General features: G+C 42.5%; 1 protein-coding gene across 1 annotated transcript in view; it reads left to right on the top strand.

Moving 5' to 3' along the window:
- Positions 1-21,889, top strand: part of MIPEP (mitochondrial intermediate peptidase) — a 123,733-nt gene extending 101,844 nt beyond the window's left edge. The window contains exon 19 of the mRNA XM_069759123.1: positions 19,379-21,889. Coding sequence (XP_069615224.1) covers positions 19,379-19,476 — 98 coding nt within the window. The 3' untranslated portion in view covers positions 19,477-21,889. The remainder of the gene's footprint in view (positions 1-19,378) is intronic.
- The last annotated feature ends 6,051 nt before the right edge of the window (positions 21,890-27,940 follow it).

The raw sequence follows: 27,940 nt of genomic DNA, 5'->3' as shown, positions 1-27,940 counted from the left end.
CGGTGGATTTGGATGTAACCCCTGACTGTGCAACATAACGGGTGCAGTAATGCAATGTGAAAGCACCCTAAGGTGTAACCGTAATTGTATAATATTGCTGTAATCACTCCTCTGCATCTTGTCAGCCTGCTCTGCGCAGAGACGCTGCACAGCAGGCGGTCACTCAAGGTGTGGGGGAGTGAGCAGAGCACTCTGATCACTGCTCCCTGCACCACCCCCATGACTGGAAGCAAGCCCCCTACAGGGAAGATATCATTTCATTTTCTCCCTGCATCTGAATAGAGTTTTATAGCCGATAGGTTCCATTAAAAGTTTTCATGTGACTTTACTGACTACCCATAAATTGAATCTCAGCAATATTTTGAAAAATGTGTTGATCTTGATATAAAAAAAAAATGACTTACAAAATGAAAGAATGAAAATATCTAAAGGGCGAAATCAAAAGTACAAAAAAAAGTAATCAAGGGAGGTGTGTTCTATCCAAAGGGATTCCTGGATGCGCAGCTTTGTTAGTACGGGGATGTGCTCCTTTATGCCGTTTTTTAAACATACTCCACATCTTATTTTTGGGGAAGTGTTTTATAAGCATTTGGGGGCTCTTGGGAGGCAAAATGTTGTCCCTGATTATCCCTGCCATCCTCGCTGGAAGTTGATGCACTAGTTTCCCCACCCTGGTCTCCCAGCAAATTTTTTTTTATGATTTTCTCTTGGCAGTCCTGTAAGATCCCTACCTTTCTGTGCAGCATATAACTAATATAGAGCGCAATTTGGACCATCTTTTTGTACCAAACCCTCCTTTTTTTGACGGCGGTTGCAGTATCTGTTGTGCGATATCTACGCCTCCCATATTTTTCTTACACTGCTGTACACTAGTTGGCTTGGATGTGGTAGTGGTTGCCCCACATACGGGTATAGGGCTGTTATCATCTGCATTGCATGGAGGTTACAACAAGGACATCTTCTTTGTCCCTGTTTTTGACCACCATCGATGCGCCACTACTGAGAGCTCTATTCTCACCTGCATTTCATTCTCAATTTTGGGGGGCCTTATTGTCTGCACCTAATTGTGCCCCGGGCCATGTGTCTTTTATTTACAAGCCCCACCTTCCACAGAAGTCCACCCAATTCTACATTTTTGGCTGGTCGACAAGATTCCAATTGTTTTCTCTATCATATCAGATAATCGGGGTGGTTAGAAATAAATTGGTGAGTGTACAAATTGGTTTGTACAACTATTAAAGGGGTTGTCCAGGCTTGGGACTGAAGTGTGACTTGTGAATCCTCACAGCGCGCACAACTCACGCTGTCAGGATTCTCTAATTCCAGCATCGGGAGCAGCCAGATGTTCTTCCCTTTTATTTGTTGCACTTTTTTGGTGTGCTGTAGGCTGATCCCTTTTATTATCTGGTGCCCTCTTTATTCCACTTTGTTCAAGGGAGCAGGCAGGCGTGTGACCGCATGTATGCAATTCATACAGGTCAATTGAGCTAAACCGGACACATGTAGTCTGAATGTGGCCGGAAGATTACAAATCAGATCAGATGATCGCCCCCTGTCGGCATTGGAGAATCCTGACAGCACAGTGTGTGCGCCATGAGGATTCACAAGTCTGCAGTCATGTAGAGTGACTGCAGACTTGAAGCCCAGGCCTGGACAATCCCTTTAAATAATGAAAGCTGTGCTGTGATAGGTTGTTTTGGCCAATTTTGCTTTTCTTTTCAGTTACTGGCCATTCACCACTGATGGTACTTTAACTTCATGTCTTCTCTACAGGCACTATCCTTTTTGAATCACTGTGTATGTATGTATGTATATATAATATGATGTCTGTGACATATTGAAGCCATGGCGAAAATGCAGCATGAAGCCATGTCATGGTGCAGGCAGTAGTCCCCAAACATGACTTATATTATCGTCATGGGTCTTTAAGGGGTTAAGCAGTTTATTATCACAGACAGGATTACAATGACAGCATGTAACACAGAAATCACCATTCACAATGGGTGATGTCACAGCTCACCTTCTCCCACACTCTACACCATGGGTGGGGAATATTTTTCCTTAGAAAGGCCATTTGGATATTTATACCATCCTTCGGGGGCCGTACTAAGTACATCCTGACTCTGGCGCTGGTTTCAGGACATAATCTTTCATTGCATGCCCTTCATTGTTCAGTAGTGAACACTGTGTGTGTGCAAACAGAGCAAGAAGAAATTAATGAGCTTGTGGCAATCAAAATACACCTTCCTGCGCAAGAATGGCGGTCCCTGAGAATCTGCTCGGGGGCCTGATAAAAGGTCATCGAGGGCCTGAGGTTCCCCACCCCTGCTCTACACCCTGACCAGGGGCATAACGATGCTGCGACCGTGCCCGGAAGGTGAGTAGCCCGCCGACGCCAGCCCCTAATGTGCTCAAATGCATGTCCAGCTGAAGAGTATTGCAGTGTACTGACCCATCACGGCCAGCAGCTGACATCAGTGTACACGTGACTGGGGGAGCATGGCAGTGACGTCATTCTCTCCCGTTGCATTCAGAAGTCAGCTGCCGGCTTCAGAAGTGGCCGCCATGCAGCGCTGTAAAGGTGAGCGAGAGCTTTTTTTTCTGTGTATTGAACAACAGCGTGGCTATTTACCAGGATGAGGGCCTTTACCATGATAGCGGCCATGTAGCAGGATGGAGGCAATATATACCAGCATGGGGGACATAGAAACCAGCATGATGACCATATACCAGTATAGGGGACATATGCCGGGATGATGAACATATACCAGGATGGCCTGTACATTATACTACATGTAGGACTATGGGCTGTGCATTATATTGTATGGAGGACTGTGGGGGATTATGGAGGGTGCATTATACACTGCTCAAAAATATAAAGGGAACACTTAAACAACACCATGGAACTCCCAAGTCAATCATACTTCTGTGAACTCAACCTGTCCAGTTATGAATCAACACTTATGTGAATCAATTTCTTCTGTTGTGCAAATAGAACAAACAAAAGGTAAAAATGATAGGCAGTTAGCAAGACAACCCCTATAAAGGAAGTGGTTCTCCAGGGGTGACCACAGACCATTTCTCTGTTCTCATTGTTTTTGGTTGTTTTTTGGTCACTTTTGCATTGTCATTGCTCTCACCCCTAGAGATACTGCACAGTAGCATGAGGTGGTGTCTACAACACATAAAAGTTGCTCAGGTAGTGCAGCTCATCCAGCATGGCACATCAATGTGAGCTGTGGCAAGAAGGGTAGCTGTGTCTGTCAGCACAGTGTCCAGAGCATAAAGCTGATACCAGGAGACATTAAGGGGTTCTGTAGGAGGGAAACAACCCATCAACTGGACAGCTACCTCCTCCTTTGTGCAAGGAAAGCCGTGCCGGAGCCCTGCAAAATGTCCTCCAGCAGGCCACTAGCATCCATGTGTCTGCTCAAACTGTCAGAAACAGACTCCATGAGTGTGGTATGAGGGCCCGACTTCCACAAGTGGGTGTTGCGCTTACAGCCCAACACCGTGTAGAGCGATTGTCATTTCCCAGAGAACACCAGAACTGGCAGATTCGACATTGGCACCATGTGCTCTTCACGGAGGACAACAGATTCACATTGAGCACATGTGACAGACGTGACAGAGTCTTGAGACGCTGTAGAGAACGTTCTGCCTGCAACATCCTCCACCATCACTGATTTGGCAGTGGGACAATAGTGGAGCAGGGAGGCATTTCTTTGGAAAATTGCACAGCTCTCCACGTGCTAGCCAGAGGTACCCTGACTGCGATTAAGTCCTGGGATGAGATCCTCTGACCCATTGTGGGTTCCTTCTGGTGCATGACATTGCTAGGCCTCATGTGGCTGGAGTGTGTTAGCAGTTCCTGCATGATGAAGGCACTGATGCTATGGACTGGCCCGCCCGTCCCACAGACTTGTATGCAATCAAGCACATCTGGGACATCATGTCTTGTTCCATCCACCAACTACACGTTGCACCACAGACTGTCCATGAGTTGACTGATGCTTTAATCCATGTCTGGGAGGAGATCCCTTAGAAGAACATCCGCCGCCTCATCAAGAGCATGTTGAGGCATTGTATTGAGGTCATAGAGGCACTGACATTGGATCAGCCTGTAATTTGATTTTCCACTTTGATTTTGGGTATCATTGCAGATCTAGACCTCCTTGGCATATTCATTTTGATTTACATTCATCATTTTTATGTTTTATTGTTCTCAATGCATTCTACTATGTAATAGATAAATATTTGAAAGTGGATGATTTAATGCAGTGATATCTGTGACATGGTATTTTAGTGTTTTTGAGCAGTGCATTATATTTAGGACTATGGGGAGTGAATTATACTATATGGAGGACTATGGGGAGTTCATTATACTATATGGAGGACTATGGGGTGCATTATAGTATATGGAGGACTATGGGGAGTGCATTATACTATATGGAGGACTATGGGGGTGCATTATACTATATGACGGAATATGGGGAGTGCATTATACTATATGGAGTACTATGGGGAGTGCATTATACTATATGGAGGACTATGGGGACTGCATTATACTATATGGAGTACTATGGGGAGTGCATTATATGATATTTAGGCCTATGGGGAGTGTATTGTACTATATGGAGGACTATGGGGATTGACTTATACTATATAGAGGACTATGGGGAATGCATTATAATTTCTGGAGGGCTATGGGTAGTGCATTATACTATATGGAGGACTATGGAGGTGCATTACACTATGAGGAGTGCATTATACTATAGGCAGGACTATGGGGAGTGCATTATACTATACGGAGGACTATGAGGGTGCATTATACTATATGGAGGACTATGGTCGTGTATTATACTATAGGGAGGACTATGAGGAGTGCATTATACTATAGGGAGGACTATAGGGAGTGCATTATACTATACGGAGAACTATAAGGGTGCATTATACTATATGGAGGACTATTGAGTGTGCATTATACTTCTGCTGTGGGGCTCCATGACTTCTATGTTCAACCCTGGGTTACTTTTTTCTATATGCATTAAAGAACAGTGGGAGAACGGGGTACATATACCAGGATGGGGGAGATATGTTTTATATCAGGATGGGGTCCAAGCTAAGTGACATATACCAGGATGGAGGTCATATATATATCGGGGGGGGGGGGGGGGGGAGTTCTTGCACTGGGCCCATCAGACTATAGTTACATCACTGACCCTGACTTTTGCCCTGATGATAGCGAACTCAGATAGCGCTTCTATACAAATCAGTAGGGTTAGTTTCTTGCTGCAAATCTCCATGTGCCCAACAGGATGTAGGTGTCTAACACTGGTAAATATTTTTTAAAAATCTAAAAAAAAAGAACATAAAAATAGGACATTTAACATAACCTGATTTAAACAATGGGTAATTTTCTGACGACACATTGACTTTCAGTTAACATTTAATTCTAATACCCCTTAGGGTAACAGAGAATCTACTTGATTTTTTGAATGTATTTGATTTCTGCAGCATTTTTGTCCTCGGTCGCCTCGTCTCTGTGTCGTGTTGTACCCTGGGAGTGGGACATCGTTTTGTGCTGACATTTAATCCTGCAATCGCTGAGGATATACTGTTACTTTTTGTGACTTGGCTCGGTCATCATGTTCTCGCCTTTGATCCACTTTTACTCCTTTCTATAATACAGTGATTTTATCTTCTCTAAGACCCGGTGGGCAAATTGTATCATTACTTTAAAGACAGACACTACAAAGAGTGCAGATGTGGAGGATGATAAATCGGAGTCTGCATGTACATTTCTTATCAGTGGGGCGGATTATTTAGACCTTTCCGTGGAGCTGTTTCTTGGCTCCATGATGCACAGCTGCACTTCTAAGCAGAACGGATCTGGGAGGGAGATGTGAATGTTATATAGCTGCGAGGTAGTGCCAGAGCTGTCAAATCCTGGCAACCAGAAATATAGTCATGTCCTGGCGGTACACTGTATAGGACGATTCTATATGTGACAAGAAGAGGAAGGGAGGAAAAGGGGGCCGAAAGGAAAGAGAGAAAATTCCCAATGAAGTATGCAATTGTAACAGTCAAAAAAATCATGGACACAATGGAACAAAATGAAGGGCAGTAGAACAACTATATTGTCCTAAAAAGGGACCTCCCCCAAAATACGGCATACTGCCGTCTTACAGAGGGATCTACTACTGCTTGGACGTCCCTTAGGAGCCAGGACCTGGAACCAGTATGAAAAAGCAGTTCCCACACTGAAGGACCTAGCCCATCCATGCATTAGACACCTGACACCCATTCAGTTGGATGGTAACCATGTAATGTTACATATTTCCTGGAACTTTTTCATAGCATAGGTCATCAATATGAGATCCTTGGGGGTTCGACACCATTCACCCTCATTGATCAGCTGAAAACTCATACAGTTGCCAGAACTAAGTGATATCGGGACGAAACACAGCAGCATTGTACAGTGCTTAAGGGACGCTATGCCGTACTGCACTTTGTCCCTTTCACTTGAAGTAATGTACATAAGATATTAAAAGGGAGGTTGTTACTCCAAAATTACACTTCATAATAACCATATAGCCCTGCAGGAGATTGAGCAATAATAAAATTGTTCTTAGTTTTTAAATTTGTTCCTTCCATTGCCCGGAAAACCATGTCTAGTGTAATATGGAAATAAAGATGCTCAGTGCACCCTTGATGTGGCTAAGCCTTGGTGATCTGTTCACCAACCTATTTAAATTACTGCCGCTCCCTCTCTGGTTATTGACAGGGGCTGTGTAGCGATAAACCCCTTTATGTGACCCCTGTGCAGCAAAGAACGCACAATTCATCTCTTCTTGAAGCTGACATTGGTACACAGTGAGGAGAGTGATGTGTGTGTTCTCTCCTGTATTGAAGTGATAGCAGAGGAGACCAGCAATGTCAGCAGTGAGGAGAGAGTGATATGTTTGCCCTCTCCTGCACTGAAGGATTAGCAGAGGAGAGAGTGATTTGTGTGCCCTCTCCTGCACTGCAGTGATAGCAGAGAAGCCTAACAAAGTCACCATTGAGGAGAGAGTGATTTCTTTGCTCTCTACTGCACTGAAGTGATAGCATAGGAGATCAGCAATGCCAGCAGTGAGGAGAGAGTGATTTGTGTTCCCTCTCCTGTTAACTGAAAGGGAATGTGTCATCAGAAAATTACCCATTGTTTAAATCAGGTTTGTTAAATGCCCTATTTTTATGTTCTTATTTTTTTTTTAGATTTGTAAAAAACATTTTGCAGTTTTAGACCCTTACATCCTGCTGGGTACATGGAGATTTGCAGCAATCATCCCTTCTTGAAGCTGACATTGGTACACAGCGATGAGAGAATGATGTGTGTTCTCTCCTGCATTGAAGTGATAGCAGAGGAGACCAGCATTGTCAGTAGTGAGGAGAGAGTGATCCCTCTCTTGCATTGAAGTGATAGCAAAGTAGACTAGTGATGTCCGCAGTGAGGAGAGAGTGATTTGTGTTCTCTACTACACTGAAGTGATGGCAGAGGAGACCAGCAATGTCAGCAGTGAGGAGAGAAGGATTTTTGTTCTCTACAACACTGAAGTGATGGCAGGGGAGACCAACAATGTCAGCAGTGAGTAGAGAAAGATTTGTGTTCTCTACTACACTGAAGTGATGGCAGAGGAGACCAACAATGTCAGTAGCGAGGAGAGATTGAGTTGTGTTCCCTCTTTTTCATTGAAGTGATGGCAGAGGAGACCAGCGATGTCAGCAGCGAGGTCAGAGGGATTTGTGTTCTCTACTAAACTGAAGTGATGGCAGAGGAGACCAGCAATGTCAGCAGCGAGGAGAGAGGGATTTGTGTGCTCGCTACCACGCAGGGACAGTGATCACATAACAGAGGTTTTTCATCAGACAGCACTTGCTCTGGGCAAGCCAACACTGGATGACAACATATGACATGCCGATGGTGCACTGAGCACCTTCATTTGCATATTACAATAAATTTGTTTTCAGAGGCAACGGAGGAACAAATTTATAACCAAAAAGAACAGTTTGATTTTTACTGTTGCGTCTCCTGCAAGACTGTGTGGTACGTTTGAAATATAAATTTGAAGTGAAAAACTCTGTTTAATGTTCTTCCTGGACAACACCTTTGAACGAATTATCCAGGATTGTAAAAACCTTGTGTTTTTTCAGAAATCGTGTCACCCTTGAGTGATATCACAGCTCAACTCCATGGTCAGGGATGGCTCTGTTTCTACAAGGAAGCATCCCATGGTATCATAATCCTGGAAGATCCCTGTAATCAGTACGGCTACAAAACATAAAAGTGACTATTTCTAGGAGCAAAAAAATATGTCTCCAGCTGTTGCTAGATCTGAAACTCCCAGCAGGTCCCGACAACCTCTGTATCTCTACATTAAGGGCTGCAAATGTTGGCACAAGCTTGTTTTACACAATAGGCAAAAAAAAAGTGATGCCATTTTTCTTAAGTGTCCAGACACTACGAAGTGTGGCAGATTTAGCCTAGTTTATGCCAGAATCAGTGGTAAATTGTACTTCTCATAGCCGGGGAAGCGGATTTATCCTTTCGTGACATGGAAAAGCAAAGCTACAACAAAGAGGCCAACTCCTAAGAAATGTCCCCCAAGACCGGCGTACAAAGAGACCATATCCATTCACGATGCATTATTTTATAGTGAGGGAGGCACGGATTTATGATACAAAAGTATGGAAAATCAACATTTCTGATGCTTTACATAGATGACTTCAGTTTTAGGATGTTAAAACCTGCTGACAGGTTCCCTTTAAGGCCAATTTTGGCTTTCTTATAAAGGCCAAGTGTATTCCCATCTCCAAGATCCTATCCCAATATGTAGTAGGTGTAATAATACTATATAATAATAATATTAGGAAATACCTCTGATTAGAAATGTAGTATAGTTCTTGTGATTCGCTATGTCTATTTCCTCATGTGCAGGACCTTAGGTATCCATGGTTACGACCACAAGCAACTAGCTGTCACTATATCATTGGTAGTTACCATGAATACCTAAGGTCGTGCCATGTCTGCACATGAGAAAAGAGACATAGCCAAACAGAAGAACTATATTACATTTCTAATTGGAGGTATTTGCTATTATCATTATTATTATTACACCTACTCTACATATTGGGATAGGATCTTGGAGATGGGAACACCCCATAACGGTTCTGATCACATGTCCTGTAGTTATGGCTGTTTTTGCATCAGGCTTGTGATCATAAATAAAATGTTCCAGAACTGAAGTATCATAAATGTCTTCCATTTGATCCATTTGCCTCTTTTCCAGCCGCTATTCATTTTTCAACCAGAACAAAAAATGTCAAGGGATCATAGCCGCGTATGGTCATTAGTTATGTCATCCGTTAACGGATCCGTTTTTTTTTTTTTTTTATAACACTGAACACGCTGAAGATGCCTCAAGTGAAACTAGATCCTTTTAATGTAATTGGATGGAAAAATTGAAAGCCCACTGGCATGTGCACAGATCGAGCAATATGTTAGTAATCAACTGATATCCTGCTTACAAAGGACAATGTGCTGTCGGGAACAATGAATGTTAAGTAGTCTTAGAAATCACTTGACATGACGAATGAGTGTTTGGTTCGTTCGTTGAGTGATTGGCAACCTGTTCATAACGCGCCATTATTGTGTTCTTAGGAACACCTCTTCACAATAATCAGCCTTAGTTAAAGAATCCCTCATCCCATCAAAGTTTCTATCCTCTTAGTCGATGTGAATACTTTTCTGCCCAATGATGACAGAAGTATTCTAGGAGTGATCCTCTTAGTATATTGCATTTATCATATTATATAGCACTGTGTACTTACAATTGCTAATTTTGCCTTTCTACCCAGATAATTCTTCTCTTTTCTCTTCTCTATGTAGAAACAGGAAGTCTTTTTCTCTGGATTTATCATTCCCCTCTTCTTTTCCTGACCCAGCTGCTCCCTCCTCTCCCCTGTCAGGGTCTTTTGCAGTGACTTATGACTCATGCAGGGAAAATTGACCTCCTGTTTCTACATAGAGCTTAGGATGTCATAGACCTAATGGAAAAGAGAATAATTAGCTGGTAGAAATGTAAAATGAGCAATTGTAAATACACAGTGCTGTATAATATGATTGCAATATGGTAAGAGGATATAAACTTTGATGGGAGGAGGGCTTCTTTGTTTGTGGTCACTGGCTAGTTCAACAGTTAGAGGGACTTGACAATTCTGAACACGTTAATATTCCGCCTCCTTCACATGTCCAATGCTCATAAATCACTGCCTCAACCAAGAATCTCTCCAGTCACCAACATAATTAAATGAAATTATTTTCTTTCATGAGGGCCGAAACTTCAAAGGAGAGCAGGTGAGCCTCACAGTGGCCTCGGGCTCGGGAGCGGCCCATCTCTAGTCACTCTTGGCCTTCAACTATGTTGTGAAAACTAAGGAGCTTCAGTCTGGAGTCCCTGGTTAATCAGATAGTAGATCACAAACCAAGATCAGCTTGGATTCCTGATCTCTAAATATTTTTTTTTTTTTTAATAAATTGAATTCTCAGCTGTTTTAGGGGCTTTTTACACCAATATGAAGAACGATGAGAGGGGGAAAGGTGTCACAATAAATGGGTGAAAACACAAGACTGGATACGATTACATCCATTTCACAAACAGATATGGATAGAACTCCTACATTATCAGTCTGCTCTTTTTTTATATAAGCAAATTATCTACTCGTCTAAGGCCATGTTCCTACATGCAAAAAAAAACTGCATTTTTTTTTTTACCTCCACAGCAGGTTTTTGTTTTGTTTTTTGCAAGTGTCCACACACACCAGATACCCAATAACAATCTCCTTTTATTGAGTTTTTGCTGCATTTTTTTGTGTTCCTTTTTATTTTAGTGCATTATTGGTGCCAAACTGAAGCAACTTTTTTATCTTGAGTTTTTTTCAGGCTCCACGTAAAAGCCTGTAGAAAAAAAATGCATGAAAAAAATACCCAGTTCAGCAGCGTCTTTAAACACACATTGGACAGGAGATTTCCAGAAATCATATCCATTTGTTTGAACTGTTAACAGCAGCAGACTTACTACGCATAAAAAATTGTGGGAGCATGGCCTAAACGTAACCCATACAGTTTGGGAGATGTGCAGAGATTTTTGGAGTCGAAACTGAGCTGAGACTCTTCAAACTCTCCTCAGAAATTTGAAGGTTCGTCTCCAAAAATTCTGCAAAATTTCTCTCTGTGCACAGAAACAAAGGGGTTGTTCAATTGGTATAAAAAAGGAGCTCAGCTGCAATACCAGGCCATGGACAAGAATGGCGCGGTTTATGGAAAAACGTCAGTCCCATGTCTAATCTTAGCAACCGCTATGTGTTTTTCATGTTGTCCGTACTTCTCTCCCTGGCCCACTTTTACATGCATGGCTTTATAGTCCTTCACCTTTTCATAAGGAATGGTCACCGTGATATACTTTTCCTGTAGGGGGATTTCATCCGCATCTGCCTCTAGCACTCGCCTTTTCCCCGCCTGTAGACTATAGACAACTATTAAATAAAAAATGAAACCAGATGCAAATTTTTATTTTTTGCATTCTAAAGGCACCAGGTTAAGTTTCCAGTTTTTGCACTTATTTTATTCCTGCTGCTGCTTTTGTTTTTAAATCTGCCACATAGCTCCAAAGAAATGGCCTTTTATTGTTTATTGCGTAATCATAAGGAGGATTTTAAAAACAAAAATGCGGAGCAGAAGAAATAAAATATACAGTTAGGGCCAGAAATATTTGGACAGTGACACAAGTTTTGTTATTTTAGCTGTTTACAAAAACATGTTCAGAAATACAATTATATATATAATATGGGCTGAAAGTGCACACTCCCAGCTGCAATATGATAGTTTGCACATCCAAATCGGAGAAAGGGTTTAGGAATCATAGCTCTGTAATGCATAGCGTCCTCTTTTTCAAGGGACCAAAAGTAATTGGACAATGGACTCTAAGGGCTGCAATTAACTCTGAAGGCGTCTCCCTCGTTAACCTGTAATCAATGAAGTAGTTAAAAGGTCAGGGGTGGATTCCAGGTGTGTGGTTTTGCATTTGGAAGCTGTTGCTGTGAGCAGACAACATGCGGTCAAAGGAACTCTCAATTGAGGTGAAGCAGAACATCCTGAGGCTGAAAAAAAAGAATAAATCCATCAGAGAGATAGCAGACATGCTTGGAGTAGCAAAATCAACAGTTGGGTACATTCTGAGAAAAAAGGAATCGACTGGTGAGCTTGGGAACTCAAAAAGGCCTGGGCGTCCACGGATGACAACAGTGGTGGATGATCGCCGCATACTTAATTTGGTGAAGAAGAACCCGTTCACAACATCAACTGAAGTCCAGAACACTCTCAGTGAAGTAGGTGTATCTGTCTCTAAGTCAACAGTAAAGAGAAGACTCCATGACAGTAAATACAAAGGGTTCACATCTAGATGCAAACCATTCATCAATACCAAAAATAGACAGGCCAGAGTTAAATTTGCAGAAAAACACCTCAAGAAGCCAGCTCAGTTCTGGAAAAGTATTCGATGGACAGATGAGACAAAGATCAACCTGTACCAGAATGATGGGAAGAAAAAAGTTTGGAGAAGAAAGGGAACGGCACATGATCCAAGGCACACCACATCCTCTGTAAAACATGGTGGAGGCAACGTGATGGCATGGGCATGCATGGCTTTCAATGGCACTGGGTCACTTGTGTTTATTGATGACATAAGAGCAGACAAGAGTAGCCGGATGAATTCTGAAGTGTACCGGGATATACTTTCAGCCCAGATTCAGCCAAATGCTGCAAAGTTGATTGGACGGCGCTTCATAGTACAGATGGACAATGACCCCAAGCATACAGCCAAAGCTACCCAGGAGTTCATGAGTGCCAAAAAGTGGAACATTCTGCAATGGCCAAGTCAATCTCCAGATCTAAACCCAATTGAGCATGCATTTCACTTGCTCAAATCCAGACTTAAGACGGAAAGACCCACAAACAAGCAAGACCGGAAGGCTGCGGCTGTAAAGGCCTGGCAAAGCATTAAGAAGGAGGAAACCCAGCGTTTGGTGATGTCCATGGGTTCCAGACTTAAGGCAGTGATTGCCTCCAAAGGATTTGCAACAAAATATTGAAAATAAAAATATTTTGTTTGGGTTATGTTTATTTGTCCAATTACTTTTGACCTCCTAAAATGTGGAGTGTTTGTAAAGAAATGTGTACAATTCCTACATTTTCTATCAGATATTTTTGTTCAAACCTTCAAATTAAACGTTACAATCTGCACTTGAATTCTGTTGTAGAGGTTTCATTTCAAATCCAATGTGGTGGCATGCAGAGCCCAACTCGCGAAAATTGTGTCACTGTCCAAATATTTCTGGCCCTAACTGTAATGCTGTGCATGCCGTACATAATGCTGTGCATGCCGTATATAATGCTGTGCATGCCGTACATAATTCTGTACATGGCGTACATAATGCTGTGCATGCCGTATATAATGCTGTGCATGCCGTATATAATGCTGTGCATGCCGTACATAATTCTGTACATGGCGTATATAATGCTGTGCATGCCGTACATAATGCTGTGCATGCCGTATATAATGCTGTGCATGCCGTACATAATGCTGTGCATGCCGTATATAATGCTGTGCATGCCGTACATAATGCTGTGCATGCCGTATATAATGCTCTGCCGAGGCCGAACATTCAGTTTAAGAAGGGATTGTCCTAGTATTGAGTGGACAGCCCTTTTAATATTTATGGCTACTGATCTAGCTAACACATTATGTCTTCAGCCGTTGATGTGGATTTTTATTAACATAATGACCCATTGTCACAGACAACACTGGAGGTCACACAGATTCCACTGCTGCCACCAGACAGCAAATTGCTTCAGGGGTGCGGTTTACAAAGCAAGAGGAACAGAGCTATTAAATTTTATATATATATATGGGCCGTGTTTATAAAAATATGCAAAGATTATGCAAAATGGGATCAAAACAATATGGTATATACAATTACATAAAATTAAAGGGATAACAGAAGAAAATGACTAAACCTGATTTCATGGAAATGGCTCAGAGCTTAGTGGAGGGAGGTACTTCTTAGAAAAATGGACAGAACCCACAGCAAGCTGTACCTTCCAGGACTGACAAAATACAAAACTCAAATTCTGCTTTTTATTCAATCACAGCTATGCCCACATACCTCCGGAGATGGTTGTAGGATGTGCTAGGTCTTTCAAGTGGTTATGCATGTAAAGAAGCTGCGGAGACACCATCACGTGATGGTGTCTCCGCAGCTTCTTTACATGCATCTGCATATTTCCCATAAGGGATGGGGGCAGTGTTCTGGAATCACTGCGTTGAGAAACACGTGATGGTGTCTCCGCGGTGTTGGATGTTTTGGTCTCCCTGAGGCCAATCATCTGTGCCTTTATAGCCTTTTTACTAGGCACTGCTCCTAATAGCCAGATTCCTACTCCACACTGATGAGGGGCAAAAACCCCGAAACAGCTGTCTGTGGATGGATACCATGCTTGGCATAGGTGGCTTTCCTTCATAGGATGCTGCCCTTCCCGTGGTTGTTCCTTCCCGGGGAAAGGCCTGGCTATTCACTGCTTGCGTCGAGAAACACGTGATGGTGTCTCCGCAGCTTCTTTACATGCATCTGCATATTTCCCATAAGGGATGGGGGCAGTGTTCTGGAATCACTGCGTTGAGAAACACGTGATGGTGTCTCCGCGGTGTTGGATGTTTTGGTCTCCCCGAGGCCAATCATCTGTGCCTTTATTTCAAGTGGTTATGAGATCCCCAAATTTCAGGATATTTTTGCCCTTGGAGATCCCAGGCGATAGATATTGCCGCTATTATTCCTATTAAGAAATGAACCTTTCTAAAGAGATGGTACGTGGCTTGGGTAAAATCATCCATCGGATCATTATTAAGTTGGAGGGGTTCTGCCAGCTTTATGGTGATGTGAGTAATTGCGTTATGTTCTTCCCTTTGCTACGACACAAAAAAAAAATCTCCCATAAATATCGGATTGATGCAAACCCCAATATTCATCACTGACCACTGGCTCCAAAAGCTCTCAGGGAGCCTCTGATGCTTTGATCAGAGGAAGCTGTAGCATGGAAAGGGAACTTCTCTGCCTCTGTATAAACGAAACCCAGTCGTGGTTACTAGAACAAATTGCATTTTGTAATTACCTGGTCACTGAAGGAGGTCACTACTTCAATGGAGGGGGAAGTGTCATCTTTTTCTCACTTTCCCAGTTCTAATTAGTTTCTCGCTTCCCCGGTTGTAATTAATCCCATATGTTCAATGTGAGGGTGATATGTCCCCTCTCTGGAGATGTATTTAGGGATTTTAATTTTTCCTTTTTTGACATCCAGATACGGGACCAAGAGCGGAAAGTATTGTCATGTGATCAGGGGGAGCTCCAAGCTTATCTTGATAAGAACTGAGGTGGAAATTTTTATACAGTATATTGGTTGGGTCTCGTATTGTTGCTGAGCCCCATTTTGGTGACTATATCTGCAATACCAATCACAACCTATAGATAAAAATGGTGTTTTGCAAAAAATATATATATTTTTACATTCATATAACCCTCATGAAGGCCAGGAATACAGGTGAAAAGGTCCTTGGCTGTGACGGCTCCTGCGCTTTGTGGTTTTTGGAACGAGGAGGCTAAGCAGGATTCCATCTGCATTCCATCTAACGATCTACCGGGAATATTTTACTAATTGGATTTTATTTGGAAGTGGGCGCTCTCCCTGATACTATTGATTCTTCATGCCGCCACTTGCATAAGGCAGTTTACTGCTTGTATCAGGGAGCAAATTGTATAACCGCTTATTATTGCCCGCGGCTCTTTTTTCTCAGAGCCTGATGTCAGAGCTGCAGGCTGGTGCGGGGAATGGCTCCGGCAATGTTTATTCAGGGATAGAGGCCAGAGATTACGCGGCTAATAAATGCTGCCTGTAATTATTCCGAGAGAAGCCGAATTGTCGGAGGCATTTTTTACTTTGCATGATGTACACAAGGTGCGGCAGTCCACAATCGGGTCATGTTTACTTTTACATGGGAGGATTTTTCTTCTTTCTTTCATAAAGAACCACATCAAAGCTGGAGAGGAGTCTGTGTACCAAGTCCTGGCTTTTGTGCCAGCTTATGCCAGGCTTCAGGAAAGCACCAGGTTTTTATGAGTCCTGGACATGTTATATTTTGCAAAAGAAAAAAAAAACCTGAATCCCCAAATGAGACATTACACTGGTCAACGCAATTTTTTAAAAACATATTTTAAGTCAATTTTGGCTGCTGATTACGAGTATGAACTCCGTTTTTGGCTATCACATCAGGATTTCGAGATATTTTCAATTTTTTTATGAAAATTACTCCTAATGTTTTATGATAAAAACACATGATTTTCGATACTACATTGTATATTTTGAATCAAGGAATAACAAAGATTACAAAGTCTATGTACAGCAAATCAAATATACTTACAGAATTAAACTACAAAATATAAAAACATATATATGGCACACAGATGAATGACAAATGGCAGTTACCGTATATACTCGAGTATAAGCCGACCTGAGTATAAGCCGACCCCCCTTATTTTGCCACAAAAAACTGGGAAAACTTATTGACTCGAGTATAAGCCTAGGGTAGGAAATGCAGCAGCTACTGGTAAATTTCAAAAATAAAAATAGATGCTCTATACCGTTCATTATTGCCCCATAAGATGCTCCATATAAAGCTGTGCCATATATAATGCTCCATACTGTTCATTATTGCCCCATAAATGTGCCATAGAAAGCTCTGCCATATAGTGCTGTGTGCCGTTCAGTACTGCCCCATAGCTGCCATATAGTGCTGTGTGCCGTTCAGTACTGCCCCATAGCTGCCATATAGTGCTGTGTGCCGTTCAGTACTGCCCCATAGCTGCCATATAGTGCTGTGTGCTGTTCAGTGCTGCCCCATAGCTGCCATATAGTGCTGTGTGCCGTTCAGTACTGCCCCATAGCTGCCATATAGTGCTGTGTGCCGTTCAGTACTGCCCCATAGCTGCCATATAGTGCTGTGTGCCGTTCAGTACTGCCCCATAGCTGCCATATAGTGCTGTGTGCCGTTCAGAACTGCCCCATAGATGCCATATAGTGCTCTGCGCCGTTCAGTACTGCCCCATAGCTGCCATATAGTGCTGTGTGCCGTTCAGTACTGCCCCATAGCTGCCATATAGTGCTGTGTGTTGTTCAGAACTGCCCCATAGCTGCCATATAGTGCTCTGCGCCGTTCAGTACTGCCCCATAGCTGTGCCATAGAAAGCTCTGCCATTGCTGCTGCAATAAAAAAAAAAAATGCCATACTCACCTTTCTTGCTTGCAGCTCCCAGCGTCCGGTCCCGGCGTCTCTGCGCACTGACTGATCAGGCAGAGGGTGCCGCGCACACTATATGCGTCATCGCGCCCTCTGACCTGAACAGTCAGAGCGGAGCGACGCCGGGAAGATGGAGCGGCGCCCGGCGGCTGGAACGCGGACATGTGAATATTACATACTTACCTAGTCCCAGCGATCCTGGCGCTCCCCGCCTGTCCCACGGTCTTCGGTGCCGCAGCCTTTTCCTCTATCAGCGGTCACGGTTACCGCTGATTAGAGAAATGAATACGCGGCTCCACCCCTATGGGAGGTGGAACCGCCTATTCATTTCTCTAATGAGCGGTCCCACATGACCGCTGAAGAGGGGAAGAAGCTGCAGCACAGAAGACCGTGGGACAGGCGGGGAGCGCCAGGATCGCTGGGACTAGGTAAGTATACCTCAGCGCCCTTAGCCCCTCACCCGCCAACCCCACCGCTACCGTGACTCGAGTATAAGCCGAGAGGGGCACTTTCAGCCCAAAATTTTGGGCTGAAAATCTCGGCTTATACTCGAGTATATACGGTACTTGAACTTTCTTTTCTTGGCTGATCTGTGATGTACAGCTTCTGGGTTGTCTCTCATCAAGCTCCAGCAATAGTCAGCCATCATATGTGAGTCCCACCGGCCTTGATACCGTTCTTCCATTGTTTTAATGTCCTGATGAAAATGCTCCCCTTGTTCCTCGCTCATATCCCCAAGGTTCTCTGGAAAAAAGTCTAAAAATGGCTGTGTAAATAGTGAATCTTGATACTCATTCTCCATCCAAGATTTCGCAGACTCATTAGTAGCTCTTCCACAATCTCTTCATAGTTGTCTGCTTTCTTATTCCCTAGAAAATTCTGCACCACATTACAAAATACATTCCAAGCTCTTTCTTCTGTCTCATTCATTAATGTGATAAAATTTGGGTCTCTCATAAGTGTTCTTATTTGAGGTCCTTCAAATATTCCAGCCTTTTTCTTCTCTTCACTAAGACCAGGAAAAGTTGAACATATATAGTTAAAGCATTCTCCACTGTGATTGAGAGCTTTGATGAACTGCTTCATCAATCCAAGTTTTATGTGTAAGGGAGGAAAGACAATGTCCTTCCTATCCACTAGAGGATCATGGATGACATTCTTATCGCCAGATGCCAAACTCTGTCGCTGAGGCCATTCAGACTTCACCCAATGCTCTGCTGTAGCTCCATTCAGTTTTCACCCAATGCTCTGCTGTAGCTCTACTGTCCCAGTAGCACAGAAAACAAGGGTGTTATCATAACAAATGGGAATTATGCATGTTCAAAGAAAACAAAGATATTCTCACATTTATTGGGAGATTAAATGAATACTAAATTTACCTTAGTAAACCGTATAAACCGGCACTTTTCATACACTACTTATATTTATCATGGAATTCATGAAAATGGGCTATATACCTGTAGCGCAAAAACGTGATGTGATAGAGAAATTATAAGATCAGATTTGAATTCAGCACCCTCAAATTAGTCTAAAACTGATCTTAAAGTCCAAGCCAGAAATTTATTTTTTTTGTAGACCAGTGTTATTGGATGCAGTGTTGAAATGGTCCTCGCCACTGGCAAGGAAATACTTGAAGGCCAGGGTCTCACCACTATTTTCTCCACATCAGAGGGGCATCAATTTTTCACGAATGTGGAGAATGTTTTTTTTTTTCCACGGACCACTTGGTCCAAATAAAAAAATCAGACATTGTTTCTGTCTTTTGTTTTTTTCTGCTCAGTGGCCAGTGTGAACATTCGCTTACACCAGTTTATATCCCCGTTCATACCATTGGGTTTTTTAAATATTCACATTGTTAGAAGATTAATGTCTGAAACGATGAAGATGAGAAGATGCTACCAGGTATTAATGCTGGATCTCGTTCTTTGCAGGCATGCTTCAGAAGTGCCCGTCGGTGGAGGACTACGTGGATGCCCTTGTGTCAGATCTGGATCCAGATTTCGAGACGTTTATTATGGACTCTGAGTAGACAAAGAATGCAGAACACTGGATATGTGACGTGTTACTTAGTGTCACCGTCCAAGAAAGCTGCTGCTACCAGGCCACCTGATACATGTCAGTGTGTGGCCACATGCCTACTAGCAAGGAAGTAATGTGCGATCAATGGTCAGCTACTTCCAGCAGCAAAGTCACTTTCTACACGGGGTCCCCTAACTTTAAACGTCAATTGTTGGGGGTTTTTTGTTTCATTTTTTTAAATCCATAAAATCCCTGGTAAACCATGACAGGCACACATAATGTGGACAGTTATAAATGAATATGGACTTTTTTTTTAGACCCATAATCCCTTCCCAATGTAGGAGATAATAGTACGTCCTAGCCCGGGTGTGTGTAGCAGCTGAGGAACTGAGCCTGTTTCATAGCTAGCAAGTACAGGCGACAATCCGCATGTGCCGGTAGCAGCAGCAATTGGAGCGAGCCCTGATCACTGCTGTTCGATCACTTACATGTCGTAGTCAGCCTCTGACCTGGGCTGGTTGCTGATGAATGAGTCTATTGGCTTCCATCGATTCCCCCCACTGTGAAGTGATTGTGCGGTGCCGAGGATGTTACCTGCTCAACACCCCCAGTCACTGCTATCTTGTGCCAAAAGGCTAGGGATGTAATTTTCACTATATACTACCATATCGCTGCATACAGACCAAGCAGCCCCCCAAAAAGACAAAGAAAATGGAGTTAAAAAAAAAGTTGTTTTGTTTTTAACAAAAAATAGATGGGTTTGAATCTCGTCCCTTTCCCAAGACCAGAATAAAAAAAATAAAATAAACTTATTTGGTATTTTTGCGTACGTAAAAGTCTTCACTTCTCTGAAAAAATATAATTATTCCATATAGTAAGTGCTGTAAAGAGAAAAAAATTGCAATGAAAAACGATAACAAAATTATTTTTCTATAACTTTTTTTTTAAACAAATTTCAAAATTAGTTTAATTTGTTGAAAAAAAAAACTATGAAAGTTTGATATCGCCATATTCATACCAACCCGAAGGAATCCTATTACTAGGTCAATTTTACCTTAGATTGAACGCCGTAAAAACAATCCTCACACTCTCCAAAAATGACACAATATAATTCTTTTACACTATTTCATTGTACTTGGAATGTTAAACTAAACATTTGCAGTACCTCCCATGGCAAAAGGAATCATGTCAACGTAAATCAATCTTTTACACGCCTAAGTTGACGGAAAGATATCATAGTTGTGACTTTTGAAAAAAGGGCAGAAAAGAGCAAAAGTCTGAATTGGTCGCAGTAGGAAGGGGTTAACATTGAGGCTATGTGCACACGTTCAGGTTTTTTCGCGGTAAAAACGCTTTTAAAAAACTCATTAAAAACGCATACATTAAGTATTCGATCATTTAGAATGCATTCTGCATGTTATGTGCACATGGATGCGTTTTTTTCCGCGAAAAAAACGCATCGCGGTAAAAAAAATGAGCATGTTCATTATTTTTGCGTTTGGGAAAAAACGCACCAAAAACGCGTCAAAATCGCAGTAAAAACGCATGCGGATTTCTGGCAGAAATGTCCGGTTTTTGTCAGGAAAATTTCTGCAAGAAATCCTGACGTGTGCACATACCCTTAAGGTCCTTTGTTTTACAGTTTCTGCGTTTTTTCTCGACCGGGATGTCACCAAATCTGGGCACGATATTACTTATGAATAGACGATGTAAACTTCATCAAAAATGACTAAAGATCTGTTCATTACGACACAGTGAGATAAATTTGATGATTTTCAGGCTGTCAGATGGGGTACAAAAACCTGATGACATTCCCTTTAAAAAGTTTTTCAGTACTTTTATGTTGATGACCTGATCACATCCAGCATTGGGAACAGCTGATCAGCAGTGGGTACCGGGTGTTGCATCCACCCCAATCTAGTTTTGATGGCTTATCCTACGGACAGGATCAGTATTAAAGTCCCGGACAATCCCTTTAAGTAACAGTTCACAGATGATAAAAGTAAACCTCTCTCAAGCTGTCCTGTATCAGACATGGAAGTCAGAATTGTAAAGTTTTCACTATCTTCTTAAAGCCACATACTACACAGCGTCTTCCTGGCTATTAGACCGTTATACACCGTCCCTTTTTCAGGGATCTGATCTGTATTCAGTAGGAAGGATCGGTGTTGGTCATCCATACATAAGGTTTGGTACACGGAGTGTAGGAATGGCGGGAAGGTTCCTTTGAACAGCACCCATTAGTCACATTTTTAAGGCCTTTATATTGGACGACATTTAATCTGATTGATTCCTTACAATTGTTTGGGACCCGAGACATCTCTGGCAACAGGGCGGGATTGTAGTTCTGTTATTACATTATTGTCTTGTATTAATACGGAATTCTAGATATTTTTCAAAATAAATAAAAAATAATCTGGAAACTCGATGACGAATATTTATAGACAGTAACGATGCGAGGCCGGTGCGACCCGTGTCTCGTGGCCATGATACACATACCGGCCACGGATTTCCTGCTGCCATTAGACACAGTGTCTGCGACACACGGATGTGGAAATCGTCCAAGAGCTTGTGTACCACCATAACATCTCCATATATACAGTGCCTTCCATGTGTACGGCCATGTAGATGCTCCTGGCTAGGGTGCGACTCCCGAGAGTATCAGCGCCACGTGCAGATATCCCGTCACTTATACCCTTGGCTGCCATCTCCGAGGTTATTAATGGTTGTCGAATGTTCTGCCGTATTGAATGCATTTGGGCGAATCATCAAGATCCGCTGCTGGCAGCTGCCATTGCAGTTGTCGACCAATGTGCGAGACAAGACTGGAGACGCTGCAGGTTGTGTAGCCTGATCTGCGGCCATGCTAGGCTCCTATTACTGCAGGTTAGTAAGAAGTGGGGAAGGATTAGGCTACATAGAGCCACACATGAGTAGAAATTCTCCGGACGTCACCATTTACTCCGCTTTAGTCTACGTTTTCCTTATTACAGCTCAGTTACTATAACATTTTATGTATTTTATTCCACCCATCTACTGCACTCTGTGTGACCCCACTTTTTTTGCTTTTTTTTTGCGGCTTTGGAATGTGCGGACCCAGTTTATTTCCATTGTGTGTTCTTCCATACTGGTTGTCGGTGGTGGGATAGACCAGGTCATGGTGGTTTCACTCATCACAGTAAATTACAGGCTGTCTGAGACTGACTCTCTCTGTAGCTTTTATTTAGCGAGTATCTGACTATCTGTGTGCCCGCACCTGGCAGATGAATGGGCACCAATCAAAACAGCCTTATTTATATTTACTGAAAGATACCGACTGTCTCTTGGCTGCTGATTAAAGACCACGGAGCGACTAATCCAAGCACACATCCACAATATCACATGGAGTTAAAGGGGAAGGCCCGCTTCAAATCAACAATTCTGGAGAGGGTTTTAGCTCCTTTTTTGTCCAGTTCTTTAGAGGGATTGTCCACTACCGGATACCCCCTTATTAAAGGGCCCAGGGAAATGAAAAATGTACAGGTCCTTCTCAAAAAATTAGCATATAGTGTTAAATTTCATTATTTACCATAATGTAATGATTACAATTAAACTTTCATATATTATAGATTCATTATCCACCAACTGAAATTTGTCAGGTCTTTTATTGTTTTAATACTGATGATTTTGGCATACAACTCCTGATAACCCAAAAAACCTGTCTCAATAAATTAGCATATTTCACCCATCCAATCAAATAAAAGTGTTTTTTAATAACAAACAAAAAAACCAACAAATAATAATGTTCAGTTATGCACTCAATACTTGGTCGGGAATCCTTTGGCAGAAATGACTGCTTCAATGCGGCGTGGCATGGAGGCAATCAGCCTGTGACACTGCTGAGATGTTATGGAGGCCCAGGATGCTTCAATAGCGGCCTTAAGCTCATCCAGAGTGTTGGGTCTTGCGTCTCTCAACTTTCTCTTCACAATATCCCACAGATTCTCTATGGGGTTCAGGTCAGGAGAGTTGGCAGGCCAATTGAGCACAGTAATACCATGGTCAGTAAACCATTTACCAGTGGTTTTGGCACTGTGAGCAGGTGCCAGGTCGTGCTGAAAAATGAAATCTTCATCTCCATAAAGCATTTCAGCCGATGGAAGCATGAAGTGCTCCAAAATCTCCTGATAGCTAGCTGCATTGACCCTGCCCTTGATGAAACACAGTGGACCAACACCAGCAGCTGACATGGCACCCCACACCATCACTGACTGTGGGTACTTGACACTGGACTTCAGGCATTTTGGCATTTCCTTCTCCCCAGTCTTCCTCCAGACTCTGGCACCTTGATTTCCGAATGACATGCAAAATTTGCTTTCATCAGAAAAAAGTACTTGGGACCACTTGGCAACAGTCCAGTGCTGCTTCTCTGTAGCCCAGGTCAGGCGCCTCTGCCGCTGTTTATGGTTCAAAAGTGGCTTTACCTGGGGAATGCGGCACCTGTAGCCCATTTACTGCACACGCCTGTGCACGGTGGTTCTGGATGTTTCCACACCAGACTCAGTCCACTGCTTCCTCAGGTTCTCCAAGGTCTGGAATCGGTCCTTCTCCACAATCTTCCTCAGGGTCCGGTCTCCTCTTCTCGTTGTACAGCGTTTTCTGCCACATTGTTTCCTTCCAACAGACTTACCATTGAGGTGCCTTGATACAGCACTCTGGGAACAGCCTATTTGTTGAGAAATTTCTTTCTGGGTCTTACCCTCTTGCTTGAGGGTGTCAATGATGGCCTTCTTGACATCTGTCAGGTCGCTAGTCTTACCCATGATGGGGGTTTTGAGTAATGAACCAGGCAGGGAGTTTATAAAAGCCTCAGGTATCTTTTGCATGTGTTTAGAGTTAATTAGTTGATTCAGAAGATTAGGGTAATAGGTCGTTTAGAGAACCTTTTCTTGATATGCTAATTTATTGAGACAGGTTTTTTGGGTTATCAGGAGTTGTATGCCAAAATCATCAGTATTAAAACAATAAAAGACATGACAAATTTCAGTTGGTGGATAATGAATCTATAATATATGAAAGTTTAATTGTAATCATTACATTATGGTAAATAATGAAATTTAACACTATATGCTAATTTTTTGAGAAGGACCTGTATATATACCTCCATAGTCATTGCTGCATCTCCGTTTACTCACTATTCTTTCCACCTTAACTCAGACAATGAAAACACTGCAAACTATAGCTGCTGATTGGCTGCAGCGCTCACATGACGTCTCTGACGGATGTTGATCCCAGCAGGCACTGACTATGGAGGAGCAACCTTGGTTGGCGAGATGAGTCTCCGTTGGTTTTTTGTGTTTTTTTTTTCCCCCAGGTAGTGGACAATAACCTCAATTTCATTTCCTTAGGATGTGAAAATGAAGCTAAAAAATGGGACTGTGAGTGCCCAACACATAGGGGAGCAGTGTCATTACGTGCTTGTTAATTCTTAATTAGAGATGGGCACACACCGGAATGTTCGGGTTCGTCCGAACAGTTGCAAAATTTTATAAAATCTCATTCACAACAATGCCGCTGAAATGTGCAGCGGATTTTCTGGATTTTTTTAGTAGAGGCAGAGAACCTGACTCCAGGGATCAAGGGTGTGGGCGGGGTTATACAGGGCTCAGCATTCTGAGCACTGCTACATCTACAGCAGAGAAGACAGGGATTCTATCAAAACCGCACCAGTAAGGTTAGAAATGGACTTTTAGGATTTTTACCCGCAGTAGGTTGCCCTTCTCTCTGAAAAGGCAATTTGCTCATTTAATTTCCCTGAGGAGCATTGCGTGGCCTTTAAGTCTCTTTATTCCAGCTTATATCTCTCCACAAGGAGAAGCTTGATCACTAAGGGCTTGCTCCCACCAGCATATACATCTGCCGAGTGCTGCGTGATGTGTTTTCAGAAGGCACTCGGCCCACTGTTATACTTTGGGGCAGTGCAGAACTGCGTTTTTTTTTTTCTCATCGATTCTGCATGTTGCGATTTGCAGCGCAAATCTGATGTCGTGCACCCATGCAAGTCTATGGGTGCGTGGAAAACATCGGACTGCACTCAGATGACATCCAAGTGCAGTCCAATTTCGGCAGACTCACGGAATGGAGATAATTGAGAAATGTTGTTCTCCTTGTTCAGTCTTCTCTTCGCATGTGCTACGATTTTCTCCTCCGAGAGAATCTGATCACAGTAAGCCGACACTCTGCTCAGAATTTGATCCGAATGTCATTAACATAATCGATCCGATCCTCTCAGACGAGAAAATCTTACGCTCGTGTGACTCCGAATCTGGCTGTGCAGTCTACCTCAGCGGGCGTGGGAAACCCACTTCTCACATTTGCACTGCACTTTCATTCTTTTGAGCCCACACCCATTTTCTGCCCTTCTGGCCTTAGGATGGGGAGTTTTTACAATTCCCGGGTGAAGGTCCGGTCACTGTGACATTGAGGAACCTTCCATATTTATGATATTTGTTTTCACTTGTTATCACCCCATCAATATACAGCTCTGGCAAAAATTAAGAGACCACTTCAAAATTTTCAGTTTCTCTGATTTTTCTCTTTATAGGTATATTTTTGAGTAAAATGTAAATTCTTCATTTATTCTATAAACTTCTGACAACATGTCTCCGAAGTTCCAAGCAATACATTTTGTGTTTTTTTTCTGAAAAGTAGAAATGGTCAAAATTTAAAAAAAAAAACTAACAATAAACTCCAGTGCTTTCAGACCTCAAATAATGCAAAAAAAACAAGTTCATAATCATTTGGAAACAACAATATTAATGTTTTAACTCAGAAAGAGTTCAGAAATCAATATTTTGAGGAATAACCATGATTTTTAACCACAGCTTTCATGCGTCTTGGCATGCTTTCCACCAGTCTATCACGCTGCTTCTGGCGCAAAAATGTAAGCAGTTCTTCTTTGTTTGATGGCTTGTGACGATCAATCATCCTCATTCCATTCCAGAGGTTTTCAGTGGGGTTCAGGTCTGGAGATTGGGCTGCTCATGACAGGGTGTGGATGTGGTGATCTCTTAATTTTTGTCAGAGCTGTTTGTCCATGTCACTAGGACTTTTTAGGGGTACGGTTCCCTTATGGGCTCTCTCTTGATTGGTCTGGAGGGGGGAAGCCATTAGGTTCTGCTCTCTTCTTAGGAGAGGAGCCAACTTACATGGTGGCTGATGGGAGTAAATGTGGCCTCCTTAAGCTTCAGCTATGGGAGGTCACGAGTCCCTTCCCCTTGCTCTGGCCTTCTGGCTTGGAGGGATGGGGATGTTTATTAGGGGCCTATCTCCTCTTGGTGAGGGCTCCGAATGACCACATCCTAGTTGACTTTTTTGTGCCACTTGTCCGTTTAAGTGCACAGTTCTCAGTTCCATGTGTCGTCTGCATTTTTTTCTTTTTTTTTTATCTGAGTAGAATGGATGTAATTAGAAATCACGGATCTGATAATGACATTGGTGAGACCGAGAACAGATCCTATTCCGATCCCATTTTGAGGATCAGAATCGTCCATTACTCAATGGGCCTGTGTGCTGTCCGATAAAAAAAGACATTTCCCAAGGATGTGTGAACGAGGACTTACTGTGAGTAGCCTGCAACTGACTGCGCTCCTGTTTACTGCAGCTAGAAGGTCGATATACAAAAAAAAAAATCATTTTATAGAAAATACGAAAACTAGATTGTTGGAACCTTATTCAAAAACTTTCTAAACTGTTCTAACTTTGCACCTCCACCCCTTCCAACTCACAGCTTTCATTTAAGTCAGTGTGGAAAAATCTCTAAGGAAGGGGAGTTATAAAGAAACAAAAAAAGATAATATGAAAACCATAAATTCCTGTAAGACCAACCCAACACGATGGTTGAATGTCCTAAAATCACAATAATTCCCAAGAACCCTGGATGTCGGATAAAAATAATAATTTTGTCCTCTCGTCCTCATGTGCCGTAATTATAAAAGTGGACTTGGCACTTAGATTTTAATGGGCGAGCCTCACACGGAGGAAGCCAGCGCATGCTGCATATTTTTTTTTAATTGCAGCTTCAGTCCGTGAAAAGAAATCGCTCATCTGCCCTGCCCCTTTGAATAACATTGGTGTGAACGTAGTCTGATAGGACTCGGACCGAAAATACTAATCTTGTGAATTTGGCCCGGGACTGCTCTGTTAGACAGAACATGGTGAGCTTATGTTGCAGATCTGGCCGCCATTTTTCGACCTCAGCAAAACTTCATATTTCATTTAACCCTTCCTAACTGTTCACATTCTTGACATTGCTACGTCTCTCCACTCAAACACCATACTTTATGCCAAAGTCGGCCATACAGGATACTGAGTCTCATATTTTGTGTGAAGATCGGCCAAGGCCTTCAAAGAAAATGTAATAATAAGGAACTTTGGAAAGTGGTTAATGTGGTTAGAATGAGGGTGCAACCAGACCCAAATTATAGGACGTTCTA

The sequence above is a fragment of the Ranitomeya imitator genome, chromosome 3, assembly GCF_032444005.1.
Source record: "Ranitomeya imitator isolate aRanImi1 chromosome 3, aRanImi1.pri, whole genome shotgun sequence".
Lineage (NCBI taxonomy): Eukaryota > Metazoa > Chordata > Amphibia > Anura > Dendrobatidae > Ranitomeya > Ranitomeya imitator.
This window is presented reverse-complemented; position numbering and strand designations above follow the sequence as displayed.